Raw genomic sequence first — 17,321 nt, forward strand, 5'->3', positions numbered from 1 at the left:
CCCCCCTCTCCCCAAGCCCGCACCTGGTGGCCCGGCGGGTAGTGCGGCGCGGCGCTCGGCGGTGAGCGCATGACCCCGAGGGGGCGCGGGACCGCGTCCCTGTGGTGGCCTCGCGGGTCCCAGGGGCGGGGCTGGAGCGGCAGCAGGGCCGGGGAGATGGGCGGTGGGGAGCCGGGGCCCGGGCCGAACCGGGGGAAGGGCTCCGGTGACTTAGGGGGAGGGAATGCCCCTCTGCCGTGCTCACCGTATGCTGGGGCTGCGGGAGTCTGGGTATGGTCAGGCTGTTTTCCCATTCTCCCTTGCCCGGGCAGTGTCCCCGTCCAGTCCGGTTGTTGAAGCGTCCCCGTAGTCCCCCGGGTTCCAGGCCCCTTTGTGGGGGCAGCTGCTGGCCCCCAGCCCATGAGACCGTAGTCCTGGAGGCCGCTGCAGAGGCGCAGGCTGGAAGCGGTGGCCATTGAGGGGGGCGGCAGGAGAGAGTACCGACCTCCCTCGAACTCCTGGCAGAGGTGGGGGTCACAGCGAAAGGCACTGGGGTGGAGGGCGGCCAGTGAGGGGCAGACGCCTGTGTGCCTTCCTCAGGTACGGGCAGAGCTGTGGGTCTGGGAAGAGTCTGGCTTCGGTACCTCAGTTCCAAACCTCCTGTGTCCATCAGAGAGCTGGCGGTCACCATGGCAATGCGGGAGCTGGTGGAGGCCGAATGCGGGGGTGCCAACCCGCTCATGAAGCTAGCTGGGCACTTCACCCAGGACAAGGCCCTTCGGCAGGAGGGATTGAGGCCTGGCCCCTGGCCCCCCGGAGCCCCAGCCTCTGAGGCAGTGAGTGTTCTTGAGGTGGAAAGTCCAGGTGGTGGTCTGAGGTGGAGGGGCTGTTTGTACATCTTGGTGTAACTGCTTTCTCTATTGTGTTGCAAATCATAGTAGTTACCGCTTAATGAGGGTTTACTAAACACTGGAAAACCCTGTGCACCTTTAAATAAAGGCAACCATTTTATGGATGGACAAACCGAGGCTCAGATGCCTGTGGTCTTCGTCAACCCCTCATTTTAGAGGAACTTCACCATTTTGCGTCTCTGTCTTTCTCTCTTAGGCCTCCAAGCCTTTGGGAGTAGCTTCTGAAGATGAGGTAAATAGACCAGTTTCTTTTCTGTCCCATTTTCTCTCGCCCGTTGTGTTTTACCTTTAAACTTAGTTCACCCATATTTCAATTTTTGGGCTCTCCTGACCAAATGAGAATGCCTGCCTGTTTTTAAATGTATTTTTTTGTGCTTCTAAATCTATGGAAAGACAATTTCTCTTTGTGTGTCTCCAGTTTCTGTGTTTTCCTTTCCTTGTATCTGACATTGGGATCCCCCTCCAGCAGGTCCTGTCTTTTGCTGGGGCCTCCTGACCCTATGGGTTCATTTCATCATTTCTCTTCTGGCAGTTGGTGGCTGAATTCCTGCAGGACCAGAATGCACCCCTTGTGTCCCGTGCCCCTCAGACCTTCAAGATGGATGACCTCCTGGCTGAGATGCAGCAGATTGAGCAGTCAGACTTCCGCCAGGCTCCCCAGAGAGGTGAGTCCAGAGTCTAGTGGGAGGGGAGATTGTTTTCCATGTAGCCAGGGCCAAGGAAGGGGGTTCCATTGGATGTTGCTGGCATTGGGGAACTGAGATGCAGAAGGAGACAAAAGTAACAAGAGTGTTTTCACGTGTACTCAGGGTTCTTTAGGGATGATGGAATGGTATGTATTGCTTCTTTCTTAGTTTTCTTTCTCTCTCTCTCTTTTAAGCCCCTGGTGTGGCAGACTTGGCCTTGTCTGAGAACTGGGCCCAGGAGTTTCTTGCAGCTGGAGATGCTGTGGATGTCACTCAGGATTATAATGAGACTGACTGGTCCCAAGAATTCATCTCTGAAGTTACAGGTGAAGCTTGTTATGGGAAAATCTATACTGGCTTCTATGGGGCAGAATTCTATACCCTTCCCCTGTTCAGGGTATAGCATGATTACGAATTTTCTGGCTTCATGACTCATTTCTAGAGGGTTAGGGTACTGAACTCAATTTCCCTTAGGTGATAACAGAATGAAATGTATATTAAACAGAGGACTGGGTTTGTACTAGATAAGAGCTTTTGGATAGAGAGAACGAAGAGGTAGGTTGTCCTTTTTGTTACCTGGAGCTTTGTCACTGTGGTTTGGTGGAGAGGATCTACAGACTGGATGGATGACAGTGTTGCTGAAGAGGAGAGTATTCACTACGGCACCTGGGATTCTGGCTTTAAGTTATTTTGAACAGAATTGGGGCCTTCAGAGTACTGTGAAGTTCAAGTGCCTGAAGTATATGGTTTTAGAAGGTAAAGACCATACCATGATGATGATAATAAAAATTAATAACGATAGTTATGTTCTAGGCCTTGTGTTACATGCTTTGAATGCATTATCTACTTACTCTCCTTGAGAACCCTAGAGGTAGTTACTGTTTTTAGACCTAGTTTAAAGATAAGACAATTGAGGCTTAGAGGTGAAGTGTGCCCAAGGTTACACAGCTTTGTCAGTGGTAGAGTTGGGATTTGACCCTGGATTTGAATGATTCCTGACCCTGCGGCCTTAACTGTGATGCTATACTGCCAGGCCTGCAATTTATGCTCTTTCTTGCTTTGCTACACATTTCAAGGTCGCAGCCTAATTTTTCGTCTTTGAAAGCATCCATTGCTCCCTGCATCTTTTATGATTGATTCTTCTTGCCCTAAGCCTATCTAATCAGGGACATGGTGGGAAGGGCAGTCTCTTCAGCTTTCCTCTTCCTGCTTGCTCTCAAAAGTTAGCCTTTTTCCAGTTTAAGAAATCAAGAATAACAAGAGATACACATGGAGAAAGTTACAAAGTTCCAGGATCTCAGGGAGTCGCATCATCATGGTTCCTGAATTTTTCTGAGATGATTAAAGGGACTGAATTAGTTTCTACCCCCACCATTTTAATTTATGTTCTGTCTTGCTTTGCTACACATTTCAGGGTCTCAGCCTAATTGTTCTTGAGAGCATCCATTGCTCCTTGCATCCTTTAGGATTGATTCTTCTTACCTTAAGCCTATCTGATCAGGGACAAATGTGTGTGAAGGAGGCCCATGTTTAGGATGGACTTCTCCGCACACAAGAGGAAAACCCCAAATCTAAAAACTAAAACTCACCTTTAATAAGATCTGTGGGTCTGTTTTATCACGTGGCTCTTTCCCACCCATAAGTAGGAGTTAAGGTAGAACAGTAGGTGCTCTTGGCTTTGTTAATAGTGCTAAGCACTATATCTTCTTAAGCTCATTAGAACTTCACAGTAACACTTACAAGGTGGATATTTTCCCCTCATTTTATAGATGAGCAGACTGAGATTTGGAAAAGTTAAATACTTTGTGCAAAATCATTGAATAATAGAGATGATATTCAAACTCATGTCTGTGTGACTCTTGAGATTTTTTTTTTTTTTTTTTTTTTTTTTTTTTTTTTTGTTGAGACAGGGTCTTGGCTCTGTCACCCAGGGTGGAGTGCAGTGGTGTGACCTCTACTCACTGCAACCTCTGCCTCCTGGGTTCAAGGGATTCTCCCGTCTCAGCCTCCTGAGTAGCTGGGACTACAAGTGTGTGCCACTATGCCTGGCTAATTTTGGTATTTTTGGTAGAGACAGGGTTTCACCATGTTGGCCAGGCTAGTCTTGAACTCCTGACCTTAAGTAATCCACCTCAGCCTCCCAAAGTGCTGGGATTACAAGCGTGAGCCACTGCACCCTCCCTCAAGTTGAGATTCTTTGTGAAATTGCCACAAGTTAAAATCTGAACCATAGCAAAGACCCTCTCCTAGACAGAAACTCAGTTTTTCACATAAACCTTAGACTTAAGTGCTATCTCAGAGAGGCTTCTGTTGTAATGTGGGCATTAGTCATTTTTGATAACTCAAAAAAATCATTGCTACTATGAGCATTGAGATGGATGAAATTTTTGTTATAATTGCCTAAATTGCGTGCAGCCAGTAAAATCTTCCTTAACTTGAAATGAAAACAACTTTAGAAAACATGTTGCATCTGTCTCACCAGTTAAATGCTCTTAGTAGAGCTCTTCTAGTATTTTGTATATTCTTTGGGAATTGTGCCTGTTTCACAGAGGCAGAGGCATGCAAACCTTAGAACTGGAATTGAGCTGTTTGAAGTCTGCCTTCATAAAAATATCTTCTTGCAGCAGTATATTGCTTTGCATGTAGTAGGCCTCTGGTATTGAATGAACGAATTGAGATCTGGGAGAAAACGCTAAAGGAAAGGAGTTGGTTTTGTCGTAACTGACTTTTTTTTATTATCCTTCATTTTTAATTATAGCATTTGTGGCTGATACATCAATTGTGTAGGTTAACTGTGGTTTTATAGAGAAGTAGATTTTGAGATGAAAGAAGGCTATATTCTTTAAGTTCTTATTTTAAAATCTCCATTGTTAAGAGTCAAAATCAACTTTAAAAAGAACTTTGCAGCTCAGTTATTTAAATTTAAATTTTTTATTTGGAAGTACTTAGTTTCCCTGAAAGTTGAAAGAAAAAAAAAAAAAAGTATAGGAAGGTTCTGTGTACCCTTTGCCCAATCTCCTCCTGTGTTATGTAACAGTTATGCAGAGATCAAAATCAAGAAGTTGCCCTTGTTTCAATCCTCAGAGTTTATTAGGTTTCACCAGTTTCACATGCCCTTATTTGTGTGTGTGTGTTTTATGCAATTTTATTAAATGTGTAGATTTGTGTAAGCACCATCACGATCGAGATACAGAACTATTCTCTCACCACATGAAGCTCATTTTTTTAGCTTACCTTATTTTGTGATGGAATCCCCCTGTCTTAAGTCTTCTGGGCCAAATAATCCTGTGTTTGCTCAGATCTGGAGATAAAACACATCTTTCAGGGTTCTCAAATTTAGACAGCTTCGGTTGACATGGTATATGAGGTTCATATGATAATCGTGAGAGAGAAACCTGCACTTTCATGGGAAAAGCCACAGATAGCAGTAGCAGCAGATAACTGGCAACAGATCTTTTCTGGATGGTGGAGGAGAGGCTTTGGAATAACAGTCTCATTGTGATGTTTTCTGTTTTTGGTACAGGTTTGCCATGAGCAGACTAATGATAATAGCTAACATTTGTTACTGTGTGCGTTGGTCTTCACAGCAGCCCCTACTGTTATCTCTGCTTTAACGATAAGGACATGGAAACTTAAGAAGGTTGAGTAACTAGTCTGAAGATGCACAGTGAATAAGTGATGGAGTTAGGATTTAAATGTGGGTAGGCTGACCCTAGAACCTGTTTTCTTCTCCACAGTGCTGCTATTTAGCAGACACAGAAACTTTCATGAGTAAGAGTAGTAGCAAGTTCTGAGTTTTTGAATTTTGAGCTGGGGAAAGATGTGCCTAGAAGGAATGAGTAAACAATGAGAAATTATATGAGGCGCACATTTTGAGTGGGATATTTTGTATCTAGGTTGTTCTCACTCTACTAATCTATGACCTCAGGCGGTGGCGTCCCCTCTTTAGGCCTTCCTTGTTCTTTAGGGCCGGCAGTCAGTCTCCTTGTTTTTTTTCTGGCCTCAGGATCTTAAGGGCAAAGTCCTGGAGGTTGAAAACCAGTTCAGCACCCTCATTGAGTGTGTTGCCTTGATAGGTTTATTCTGATGGTGCAGCAGTCCCCTTTGTCACTAGAGCTTCTGAGACAGTGTCTAGATTTAGACAGAAAAAACACAGCTACTCAAAGATAATCAAAAGTGAGAAAAGTCAGAATAGTGTTTACTTCTGCGAGCTGGGAGACTGGAGGAGCCTGTGAGGGAACTGTAAACATTCTGTATCTTGATCCGGGTGGTGGTTATGTGAGTGTATTCGTATGTGGAAGTTAATTTAGCTGGACACTTAAGTTTGGTAGACATTGTATGGTTTCATATTTGTATATTACATTTCAATTAAAAAATGAAAAAACCCACCAAACATCCACAGGAAAGAGCAGACCCATGTATCTTTAATTCTAGCCTAGCATTCCGCTTCTCTGATTCTCTTGGTAGCAAATTACAATGAAATAAGGCTCCTTTGGCCGGGATTGTGTGAACTCTGGGTAGAGGGAGAACAAACCAGAGGGTTGGTTAAGGAACAGGAGCCCTTCCATGCTCCCTTCACTCCTTACTGGCTTTCTACTGTACTTTTGAGGAAAGTGAAAGCCCTTCTGCTTCCTATTTCTTACTGAAATATCTTGTACTTCAAGCAAAAGAGTTTGGTTCTTAATTTCCTGAGCTTCCTTATTTGATCTCCTGTTCCCAACTCTTGGTAAATTTCTGCCCCAGGCTCCTTGAGAATGGGTTGGATATTGAGTTTGTTGAAAATTTAGTAGTATATTCTTTTGACCAGGAGTTTCTGAGGGAGTCAACAGAGCTTTGTCTGCTTTGGTGTGGCTAAGAGGGTCAGTTGAATATGGGCATCTCTTTCCCTTTCCCTGATCCCACACTGAATGAACCCGTGTGATTTCCCCACCTCTCTGCTCCTTGCAGACCCCTTGTCTGTGTCTCCCGCCCGCTGGGCTGAGGAATATTTGGAGCAATCAGAGGAGAAGCTGTGGCTGGGAGAACCTGAGGGAACAGCCACTGATCGCTGGTGAGTTCAGCTGCCTCTTTCCAAATCCTGTGAAAGAAGTATGGACAGTTTTCCCAGCCTCCTCTAACCTCCTCCATCCACGTTCTCAAACCAACTTACTTGGTTATTTAAGATTTCCCCTTGGATTATTACTCCTGTGAATTTATGGTTCAAATGTAGTCAAGGACTGGGTGGTTGTGTGCCTGTACTCGGGAAACTGAGGTGGGAGGATTACTTGGGCCCAGGAGGTCAAGTCTAGCCCGAGCAACATAGTAAGACCTTGTCTTTAAAAAAACAAACAAAAGCACATGCATGTGCACACACAGAGACACACACATACACATATGTATACATACATATATACACATATACGTACATGTGTATATATACACATACACACATGTATACACACATATACATGTACATATATACACATGTAGATACATACACGTATATATGCATACACACATACATGCATACACATACATGTATATACATACACACATACACACGTATATATACATATATCCATATCAGCTGTATTTGGGAGGAAGGGAGTTTTCAGGCCATTTTAAAATATATGTATATATGTAAATATATATATTTTTCAAGAATCCTAACTATCCTATATGAAGTTCATAACTACATCTTAAAGCTCATAATTTTACCTTGTTCCCTTCTTAATTTTGAGCCTGCTACTATCCCATCTGTATGCAAAGAAATGTTTGGGAAAGGGAGAGGTAAGAGGATGTAGCTAGTACTTTCACACTCCTGCCCAAATGGCCTTCTATAATGCAAATTGGAGTTTGTAGGTTCTCAACAGAAAAATGGAGTTCCCCCATAGGAACTGTCATTGTCATGGGCCAGGAGTGGGGAGTAGCATGGGGAAGGTGATGGCAGACTAATGTGTAAAATTAGTTCTTATCCGTTCCAGGTATGATGAATATCATCCTGAGGAGGATCTGCAGCACACGGCCAGTGACTTTGTGGCCAAAGTGGATGACCCCAAATTGGCTAATTCTGAGGTGAGCCACATCCCTCTGCTGCTTTGCCCAGCAGAGCTGGTTTTGGAAGGCAAGAATCTTGCTTCTCTTACCCCAGTTTAAAGAGAAGGAGAAGAGATCCTGGGTCTCTTCCTTCCTGTTTATAGAAGAGAGACTTAAGATCCTGCCTCTTCCTTCTAGTGTTCATTCCCTCATCTCCTTGCCTACTAACTCTTTTTTCTGATGCCTTTTCACGTCTTTAGAGCCAGAAATCCCTTTCTTTTTACTCTCTACTTCTTTTAGGGTCTTTAGCATATCTTGTCTGCAGCTAGAGATGGTCAGGGGAGGGGTGAGTACAGGCTCCTCTTGGGCATGATTGAGAGTGCACACCTGGAAGTCCTTTCCCAAGTGGCCTGTGTGTGTCTCTGTGCCCCAGTTCCTGAAATTCGTGCGGCAGATTGGCGAAGGGCAGGTGTCCCTGGAGTCCGGTGCAGGGTCGGGCCGAGCTCAGGCAGAACAGTGGGCAGCAGAGTTTATACAGCAGCAGGTAGGACATTGTCACTTTCCAGTCCCACTTCAGAGCCAGCTGATGCCCCAGGCCATGGGTTCAGTGGTCAGTGGTCCCAGATGGGGAAGGATAAGGCCAGCTTGTCTTGATAGCATCCAGGTCCCAAGTGGGTGGGAAAGAGATTCTGAGAATGGTTTTCTCAGAAGTACCTAGGTTGGTGGTGTTTAGTGGGTATTTAGTGTGCGTCTGAAGGGTGGAAAGTTGGTGGTAGTGGTACTGACCATCCTTTTTTGTCATAGGGTACATCGGATGCCTGGGTTGACCAGTTCACAAGACCAGTAAACACATCTGCCCTTGATATGGAGTTTGAACGAGCCAAGTCAGCTGTAGAGGTGAGAGCAGATAGTGCAGGAGGAGACAACCCAAAAGAAAACACTCCTTGGAGTGAGTGGGTGTGTGAACATCAAAGATGATGCAAATTGTCCTGGATCATCTGTGTCAGAGTTGCTTGGGAATGGGGTGGGTGCTGTTTGAAAATGCAGATTTCTGGGCCAGGCGTGGTGGCTCATGCCTATAATCTCAGCACTTTGGGAGCCCGAGGTGGGTGGATGACCTGAGGTTAGGAGTTTGAGACCAGCCTGAACAACATGGAGAAACCCCATGTCTCTACTAAAAATACAAAATTAGCATGATGTGGTGGCGGACGCCTGTAATCCCAGCTACTTGGGAGGCTGAGGCAGGAGAATCTCTTGAATCTGGGAGCAACGGTTGCAACGAGATGAGATCAGCCGTTGCACTTCAGCCTGGGCAACGAGCAAAACTCTGTCTCAAACAAAAAAGTAAACCAAACTAAACTAAACTACACATTTCTGGCCGTCACCCCAGACTACTAAATAAGTATCTGGGGATAGGATCCGGCCATCTGCATTTTTAAAAAGTTATTCACGTGATTCTTAACCATGTTGAAGTTCAAGAACTGCTACCTTAGGCAATCAATCCCAGCAGAGCTGAGAGTGGGGTGGGGTGGTCATGATGGATCTCCTTTTTCTATCTGCCTTCCCTTCCTTACAGTCCGATGTCGATTTCTGGGACAAGTTGCAGGCAGAGTTGGAGGAGATGGCAAAACGGGATGCTGAGGCTCATCCCTGGCTTTCTGACTATGATGACCTTACGTCAGCTACCTATGATAAGGTAAGGTAAAAACTCTTAGTTTTTCAGGTTCCAGAACTTCCTTCTTTTTAATATGTTTCCTTTAATCCTGAATTTGAAGGGTGCTTTTAAGTATTTTCTTGAGTGCCTTTCCATGAAAAGAAGTCCGAATCGTTCCCTTGCCCTTCCTCTTCAGTGATTGAGTATATACTTTATTCTTGGGATATAGATGTTATTGAGACTACCTTTGTCAATAATGACAATCCAGTACACAACACCTATGAAGGAGGTTTGCACTTGCTTGCCGCATTAAGAGCACAGAGGAAGTAGCTCTGCTTGAAGGTCAGATTGGGAGCTTTTTGAGAAGACTGCTGACTCTTTTGGTGGGGAGTGTTAGTGGGCAGACTATCCCTTTGCCTCCACATCTTAATATCTGTTTACTTTTTAAACTCACATGTTCATTTTAAGTTCTTATCTTTTATAGGTACTAGCCACTTGCCCTAATTTAGGGTTTTCAAAGAATTTATATTAAATAACTTAAATATTAGGGAAATTTCCTAGTAGTATGAAAGATGATTGCATTTTGCATATAGCATGTGCTGTTGACTTAGAAGCATATGTTACTTCTGGGGTCTTACTGAAAAACAAATCTACCTGTGGGTTGTAGGATGTTTGGGGATGTGTTTAATAACTGAACTCCTGAGTTAAAGCATGAAGAGGGGAAAGAATCACTCGGTTTTGAAAAAAGGCCAAACAGGAACTGGGGAGGTGAGTAGTGATGTCTTTTTCTCAGTTCAGATATGGTTGGGAAAGTATTCTGGGGCTGGAACCAGGGCCTGAGATGCAAACCAGGGTGCTGGAGATGGATCTTGACGTAATAAGGCAGCTATGCAAAGACGGAAAGATGCAGTTCAGAAAAAGGCTAGGGTTTGAGAGCCAGTAAAGAACAGTATTAGGAAAAATATGATTTTGTTTACTATTCCAGTCTGATCTGGATTTTTCTAACTGTCCTGTGTGATATAAGGGAAAAGACAGCTGGGACCTTACCATATATTTCACCAGACTGTGAGTTAATTGTATATAATTTTGATGAGGAAGAACTGAAGGAAATGTAGATAACCCTTTTGTTATTATTTTGTATTAACAATTTGGTAAGTCACGTAGGCCCCATCAACTTATCAATGGCAATTTATATATTGATGTAAAAATGTCCATGCTTTTGATACATATAGACATAATACTACTTTCCTTTTATCATTATTACTCTCATATTTATGACATGCTGGCCAGAATACATTTTGTAATTAAAAATTTTAAAAGTATGTTTGTGGATTCTTGAGCCCTACTTGATATCATTGATACTTTGGGATATTGCAAAATTAGGACTAGAAACACTTGCATCAATGTTCCTCAAAAAAGTGATGTAGTAAGCAATTCCGACAGTATCTGGCTTTAAGCTAATACTGAATTCCATGGCAATAGCACTTTTTAAAAACAAAGTGGATTTGACTCTTGATTGTTAGATAAATTCGTGGGTCTCTTTGAATGTACTGTTGGTTTATTGATAGCCCTTAAATTTTCAGAGGCAATTTACATTGCAGCCCAGGCAGATATTAATATACTATTATTAGAAAAGAGAAGTATGTGATGGGACAGACTCTTTGTAGTGATCATTTCCGCAGTTTGATCCTATGAGATGCTGGAGCAGACCAGACCGTGTATCAGATAAAATTAATGACGTGGGTTTGGCTTTTCAGGATGTGACAGTGAAGCCAAGCTTATCCTGTGTTCTGTGGGTAGTTGAGGGATCCTCCAGAGTACTCTTTTTCCATCATCTATGCAAATATTCTAATTTTGGAAGATTCCTCTTTGATCAGCAATTGATGAGACTTCAAGGAGGATAGATAATATGGGTGAGAGGAAACTTAGAGAATCCTGTGGTTGCAAGATGGTGGCATTGAGTTGTTGTGTTATCTAATGAAGACACCTGAAGAGCATTCACATCACTCCTGGCTGTCGTATACAGGCCATCATATCTTAAGGAAGCAGCCAGAGCAATGAGGATAATAGCTATTTACACATAGTATCTTCATCTTTTTGGCAAGGCATTGGTGAAGATTCTCATTTGGTGTCCTCTGTAGCTCTGAGAGGCAGGAATTACTTTTATTAGGAAATTGCATTATAGATGACAGTAATCTCTGTTTTCTGTAGAGTGGCTTAAAACACATGTAGTAATAATGAACAATAGTTGAGACTGAATACAGAAGGATTTGTTTTATTGAACTGTAATAGTCTAGGGCAAGGGCCAGCACACTGGCTTGTGGAATAAATCTTTATGTTTTTAATGATCCACTAGCTGAGGATGGTTTTAACATTTTTAAATGGTTGGAGAAAATCAAAAGAAGAGTAATACTTTGTGACAAGTGAAAATGATATAAAATTCAAATTTTAGTGTCCATAAATAAAATGTTATTGGAAGACAGCCATGCATATTTGTTTACTTATGTCTGGCTGCTTTCACACTACAACAGTAGAGTTGAGTAGTTGCAGCAGATCCACAAAGCCTGAAATATTTATTATCTGGCCCTTCGCAGAAAAAGTTTGCTGATCACTGGACTAGGGTCATTTTCTGCCTTCTGAGTTTTTATATTTTACAGAGATGTCCAAAACACACTTGTTTTCAATATAAATTACTTTCTCTACATTTATCTCAAATCTACTGTAGCATATCTCTCTTCTTAAACCCCCGTTGTAGTTATTTAATTTTCATTTGTGACAAATAATTTGCATCTGATAATGACTTAGAACTTTGCTGGTAAGATTTAGGTGTTTTTCATTCTCTATCATTTTCACAATAATAATGAAAAAAGGCCTCATGTCTTTATTTTGTACAGTTTTATCTGAATTTATTCTTAACTGCATTTAGAAAGACCTCCACCTGGTATTTTGCATCTTGTTTTCATTGTGGTATATTATTCTGTGATGGTAACTATTTACTCTCCAAAAAGGGACTTTTTATTTGCATGTCTCAAATTTTGCAGCTTACTAGTGACCTCCCCTTTACCGTATTTCTTCTCTGCCTAATGTAAAACGCCAGTTGACAAAGCTTTGCAGATAGTATCGTAAGTCTTCTCTAAAGTGAGAAATCCTCAGCTGGAAGGGAATGGTGTCTTTCTGAATATTCTCTGCCATCTGGATTTTGGGATCCAGCTTTTGCTTACTGTCAGATACAGATTAATATTCATAATTATTAAGAATGAAATTGGGGACTAAATTAACATTTTCAAAATGCTTGAACATGTTTTGTCTAGTGGACATGTGGAACGACTGTGAGCTAAGTAGGAGTTACATTTGAATGGCAGGGCTCCAAACAACATTTCCTTTGTATACTAATTATTGAAGGATAACAAGAAATGCACTTTGAATAGCTAGAGACCCTTTAACTCATTACTATAAGCAGATCCTGTTGAGATGTTCTGCCTGATGGTGAGAAGTCAAGGTGTGGGAATGCAAGCCTGTGATGACTTCCTAAAATAAACTTATTTCCAGCGTGGATGAGTTTGTAGACTTGACTAGCTTCCCAGGTATCATGAACAGGAGATGGCAGCATGAGCCTGATACCAAATGATTTTACTTGTGTCATGCATGATCTTTATAATATGGAGAATTTGCCAGCAATTAATTCAGGAACCTGTTTGGAGGCCCTCAGCTTCTCCGCCTGTTGGTTGTCGTCCTCACAACCCTGCTGTTCTGACTGTGCCAACTCTCAGTCGGTCTCTCACGTGCTTTTCTTGTAGGGGTACCAGTTTGAGGAGGAGAACCCCTTGCGTGATCACCCTCAGCCTTTTGAAGAAGGGCTGCGGCGCCTTCAGGAGGGGGACCTGCCAAATGCTGTGCTGCTTTTTGAGGCAGCTGTGCAGCAGGATCCTAAGCACATGGAAGTGAGTGACTCCATATTCTGATTTCTGACTAAAGACTGCTTCCTCCATCTTGAGAAAGACCCCAAGGAGGGTAGTGCAGATGGGTTAGGGCCTGGGTGATGGCCTAGGATAGGGGCTTGAGAGCGAGATGGTGAGTGGCAGAAGCCAGGGGGAAGGGCGAATGGAGAGGTGAATATGGGGTGATGGAATCTGTCAACTTCCCTCTAGGCTTGGCAGTATCTGGGTACCACCCAGGCAGAGAATGAACAAGAACTATTAGCCATCAGTGCGTTGCGGAGGTGAGTACACCGAAAGGTGTGGGTGAGGTGCTTCCAAGTCTCTGCATATAACCTTTTGAATGACAGAAGCGCAGACCTGGATCCTTGTCTTCTTTCTGGGTGCTATTGAGAGTGTTTTCTCATGCTGAAACTGAGGGTTGGAGTGAATTCCATTCCTTCGTCGGCTTTTGACTTTATTTGAGGGGCTTTGGTTGGTTCCTTGGCTGCTAACACTTTCCCCTTAGATCTGTAACTTTTTTATTAACTCATGTCAGAGGAGTCACAGGTGAGGGAGGCCGTTGTGACTCTGCAGTTCAAAGCTTGGCTTGGATCCCAGGGTGCTCACGTGTGCCAGTGTCATTGCAGATATCAAGTCTGCCTATCCCTGATCAAACAGGTGTCTGGAGCTAAAGCCAGATAACCAGACAGCACTGATGGCTCTGGCCGTGAGCTTCACCAACGAGTCCCTGCAGCGACAGGCCTGTGAAACCCTACGAGACTGGCTGCGGTACACACCAGCCTATGCCCATCTGGTGACGCCTGCAGAAGAAGGGGCGGGTGGGGCAGGACTGGGCCCCAGCAAGCGTATCCTGGGGTCTCTGTTGTCTGAGTGAGTATGAGGGGTTCCTAGGGTGAGGAATTATAGTAACCGAAGTCCCAGCAGGAGGGTGGAGGGTGACCTTGATTTTGGAAGTTTGGATAGATTGAGACTGAAGGGTCCTGAGAGTGGGATGGGAAACCTAAGATCACCTTGAAGGAGGTCTGCATTCTACAGTTCAGTGCTAGGATGAAACAGAAAAACAGGCTTCTATATTGGACTTTGAGAGTAGAAGGGATGACTGATAGATTGATGAATGTTGGGGATATGATTGATCAATGAAGGAATTAATTTGGGGGGATGGGAATAGAGGCATTCATCTACCTACTTTTTTTGTGTTTCTTTTCCTTTTCATCCAGCTCCCTGTTTCTTGAAGTGAAAGAGCTCTTCCTGGCAGCTGTGCGGCTGGACCCTACCTCCATTGACCCTGATGTGCAGTGTGGCTTGGGAGTCCTTTTCAACCTGAGTGGGGAGTATGACAAGGCCGTGGACTGCTTCACAGCTGCCCTCAGCGTTCGTCCCAATGTGAGCCCAGGGGAGGAATGGAAATGGGACATGATTCTGTACCTTATTGAAGAGCCATTTGTTGGGAAGCTGGGTGTGATGGTGCATGCCTGTAGTCCCAGCTACTTGGGAGCTGAAGTGGAAGAATCACTTGAGCCTGGGAGTTCAAATCCAGCCTGGGCAACATAGCAAGGCCCTGCCCACCCCCACAAAAAAGGAAGAATTTGTGCAGACTTTTGGAGTCTTGGGGTAGTTCATTCCAGTGTTCCATGTACTGACTGCCTTGGGAGGATTGGGAAAAGAAGGGTGGGAGTGTAGAGTCATCTGGACATAAGAGAGTCTGCATAGGGTGAGAGGGGCTACATTGTAGCCACACAGTGAACTCTTAAGAATGGAATGGGATGAAACATGTTAGCTAAATAGAATAGTGCAACAGGTGGAGTGATGGGCAGAATTTGAGACCCTTTATCTCATTACTATATTATGCCTCTCTATTCCCAGGACTATTTGCTGTGGAATAAGCTAGGGGCCACCCTGGCCAATGGAAACCAGAGTGAAGAAGCAGTAGCTGCTTACCGCCGGGCCCTCGAGCTCCAGCCTGGCTATATCCGGTCCCGCTATAACCTGGGCATCAGCTGCATCAACCTTGGGGCTCACCGGTGAGAGTATCTATTGAGAAATGAATGAATGAGCTTTTTCTCCCTGCCTTTGGCCCTAGCTCCTTATTCTCAGATCCTATTTGACTAACCAGCCCTAGCTGCTAGGTGACCTGCTTCCTTCCATTGTTGTTCAGCTTAATAGCTCTCATTCCTCTTCTTCCTTACAGGGAGGCTGTGGAGCACTTTCTGGAGGCACTGAACATGCAGAGGAAAAGCCGGGGCCCCCGGGGTGAAGGAGGCGCCATGTCGGAGAACATCTGGAGTACCCTGCGTTTGGCATTGTCTATGTTAGGCCAGAGCGATGCCTATGGGGCAGCTGACGCACGGGATCTGTCCACCCTCCTAACTATGTTTGGCCTGCCCCAGTGACAGTGGGACGGGCTGCCCTGTGAGTGTCCACCTGGAGGGATCCCTGCTTTGGATGTGATTCCCTCTCCCCAAATGGGCCTACCAAGGGGGTGGGCTGATGACCATAAGCGGTACGGCCTTTCAGGAGCTGCCTCAACGTAGGGGTGGGTAGTCTGTGTTCTAGTTCCTACATAATTGTAGGGAAATGAGCTGTGTTATCTCTGAGTCCCTTGGTAATTCAAGGGCTGTACATCCAGCTACAGATCTCTCTGCTCATCATGCCATTTCTTGGTGCTGCTTTTTGGGTAGGACCCAACGGTTTAGGGCAACTGTTATCATCAGCTGCCATTTCTAATAGGGTCTACCACATTTGTAATGTCTGTCCTTTCCCCCACTTTTACTGGGAGTTGATAGTAGTCTAGCTTCCTTGGGCAGTGTAAGTAGGAGGTTCATCTGCTGTGCACCTCTAATGTCTTGTCTGGATGGGATGTGTTAGGAGTTGGCATGTTTGGTTGAATTGTTGATTTGGCTGAGCAGAGCTGAGTTTTGGTGGGAGTGCTCATAGTTGTGTCATTCTGGGACCTCTCCTGGCTGAACTCTGATTCCCTGTGAGCACGATGCTGATGCAATAGTCCTGTGTCATCACTGCTGCGGTCCTCAGGAGCTGCCAGGGCCAGTTGCTACAGAGTGTCTGGGTGTGTGGTGTAGGAGGAAGGTTCCCTTGTGAAATGAGCCTGGGTGGGAGCAGGGAGGGACTAGATCAGAAGAGATCAAGAGCTCTGTTCTGGAACGTTGGTGGGAGGAGAGAGCAAGTGGGAAGGGGGTGTGGAGTGCGGCAGTCCCTCCTCCTCTTAGAAGTACCTGTGAATGGGAATTGAGCTAACTCTTCTAGAAAGTTGGTTCAGAAATTGCGATCTTGCCAGATTTCTAGCAAAAAGGTTCAGTGTTACCATAAGCCTTTGCTGTACTTCCTGAAATGTTTCTAGGGGAGAGCATTGGAAAATCCCCTTCCCCCATCTTATCTCCGGAAGGTGAAGATTGAAGGAAGATGAGGGAGCAGCTTGGATTCTTCTCAATTGTCCCCTGCATGGGGAGATACACTAACCCCCGGAAATGACTGCTAAGCCTCTTGCCTTGTCTTCAGTAGCTAATGATCAGAGAGATTTTTTTTTAAAAACTACCATGGTCCCAAGATTCCATCCTGAAATTTATTTTTCTTTGTATGAATATGTGTAAATGATTTAAAAATAAAACTGTAAAATATTTGTACGAAGAATAAATGGAACTGATGTGGGTATGAGTTCTGCTGGCCATGAAGTGGGGTGGCAGGAGGTGGAGCTGGCGTTTGGAGGACTGGGATTCAATGGTTTTTGTCTTTGAAATTCTCATTGGTATATTGGTTACCCGCTCGTCCCTCTAAAAGTGATAGAGCACGGGGACAGGTTTCTGTTCTGTGGGCTAGCAGGAGAAAGACGTGTCGATAATCATGAATTTTTACTCCTGTTACTACTACAAAGGAAAGTGTGCAGTGCCATGTCATTGTTAGGTCGTTCTGTATTATGAATTACATGGAAGGATTTTGATAGTTTTTCAACGCTTAGGGTTTCTAAAGGTTTTCATGTGGCTCTGCCTGCCTTTATCGGGAACTGTATCAAGTGCCATATCAAGATGGGTATTTATCCTGAGGAAACATTTTAAAATATACACAAATATTTATACTTGGAGATAGACGTCTATGGCCACATTAGACATGGAAAAAAATTTTTTTT

The 17,321-nt window shown here is 44.3% G+C and overlaps 1 protein-coding gene across 8 annotated transcripts in view; it reads left to right on the plus strand.

Moving 5' to 3' along the window:
• PEX5 (peroxisomal biogenesis factor 5) overlaps nucleotides 1–17,321 on the plus strand; it is a 20,999-nt gene that overhangs the window by 1,280 nt on the left and 2,398 nt on the right. Inside the window, exons 1-17 of one of the 8 annotated variants that reach the window (XM_017891834.1) lie at nucleotides 9–61; nucleotides 653–815; nucleotides 1,087–1,122; nucleotides 1,423–1,555; nucleotides 1,771–1,902; nucleotides 6,524–6,626; nucleotides 7,540–7,630; nucleotides 8,025–8,135; nucleotides 8,396–8,488; nucleotides 9,168–9,287; nucleotides 13,043–13,186; nucleotides 13,394–13,464; nucleotides 13,841–14,053; nucleotides 14,401–14,566; nucleotides 15,047–15,204; nucleotides 15,372–15,592; nucleotides 16,539–16,847. In XM_017891834.1, the coding sequence (XP_017747323.1) occupies nucleotides 669–815; nucleotides 1,087–1,122; nucleotides 1,423–1,555; nucleotides 1,771–1,902; nucleotides 6,524–6,626; nucleotides 7,540–7,630; nucleotides 8,025–8,135; nucleotides 8,396–8,488; nucleotides 9,168–9,287; nucleotides 13,043–13,186; nucleotides 13,394–13,464; nucleotides 13,841–14,053; nucleotides 14,401–14,566; nucleotides 15,047–15,204; nucleotides 15,372–15,573 (1,920 nt within the window). In that variant the 5' untranslated portion in view covers nucleotides 9–61; nucleotides 653–668 and the 3' untranslated portion in view covers nucleotides 15,574–15,592; nucleotides 16,539–16,847. Of the gene's footprint in view, nucleotides 1–2; nucleotides 507–579; nucleotides 816–1,086; nucleotides 1,123–1,422; nucleotides 1,556–1,770; nucleotides 1,903–6,523; nucleotides 6,627–7,539; nucleotides 7,631–8,024; nucleotides 8,136–8,395; nucleotides 8,489–9,167; nucleotides 9,288–13,042; nucleotides 13,187–13,393; nucleotides 13,465–13,840; nucleotides 14,054–14,400; nucleotides 14,567–15,046; nucleotides 15,205–15,371; nucleotides 16,853–17,321 lie in introns of those variants that run through there. The other 7 variants (XM_017891831.1, XM_017891832.1, XM_017891835.1 and 4 more) reach the window with 7 other exon arrangements.

This window comes from Rhinopithecus bieti, unplaced genomic scaffold (genome assembly GCF_001698545.2).
Source record: "Rhinopithecus bieti isolate Rb0 unplaced genomic scaffold, ASM169854v2 scaffold_21022, whole genome shotgun sequence".
Classification (NCBI taxonomy): domain Eukaryota; kingdom Metazoa; phylum Chordata; class Mammalia; order Primates; family Cercopithecidae; genus Rhinopithecus; species Rhinopithecus bieti.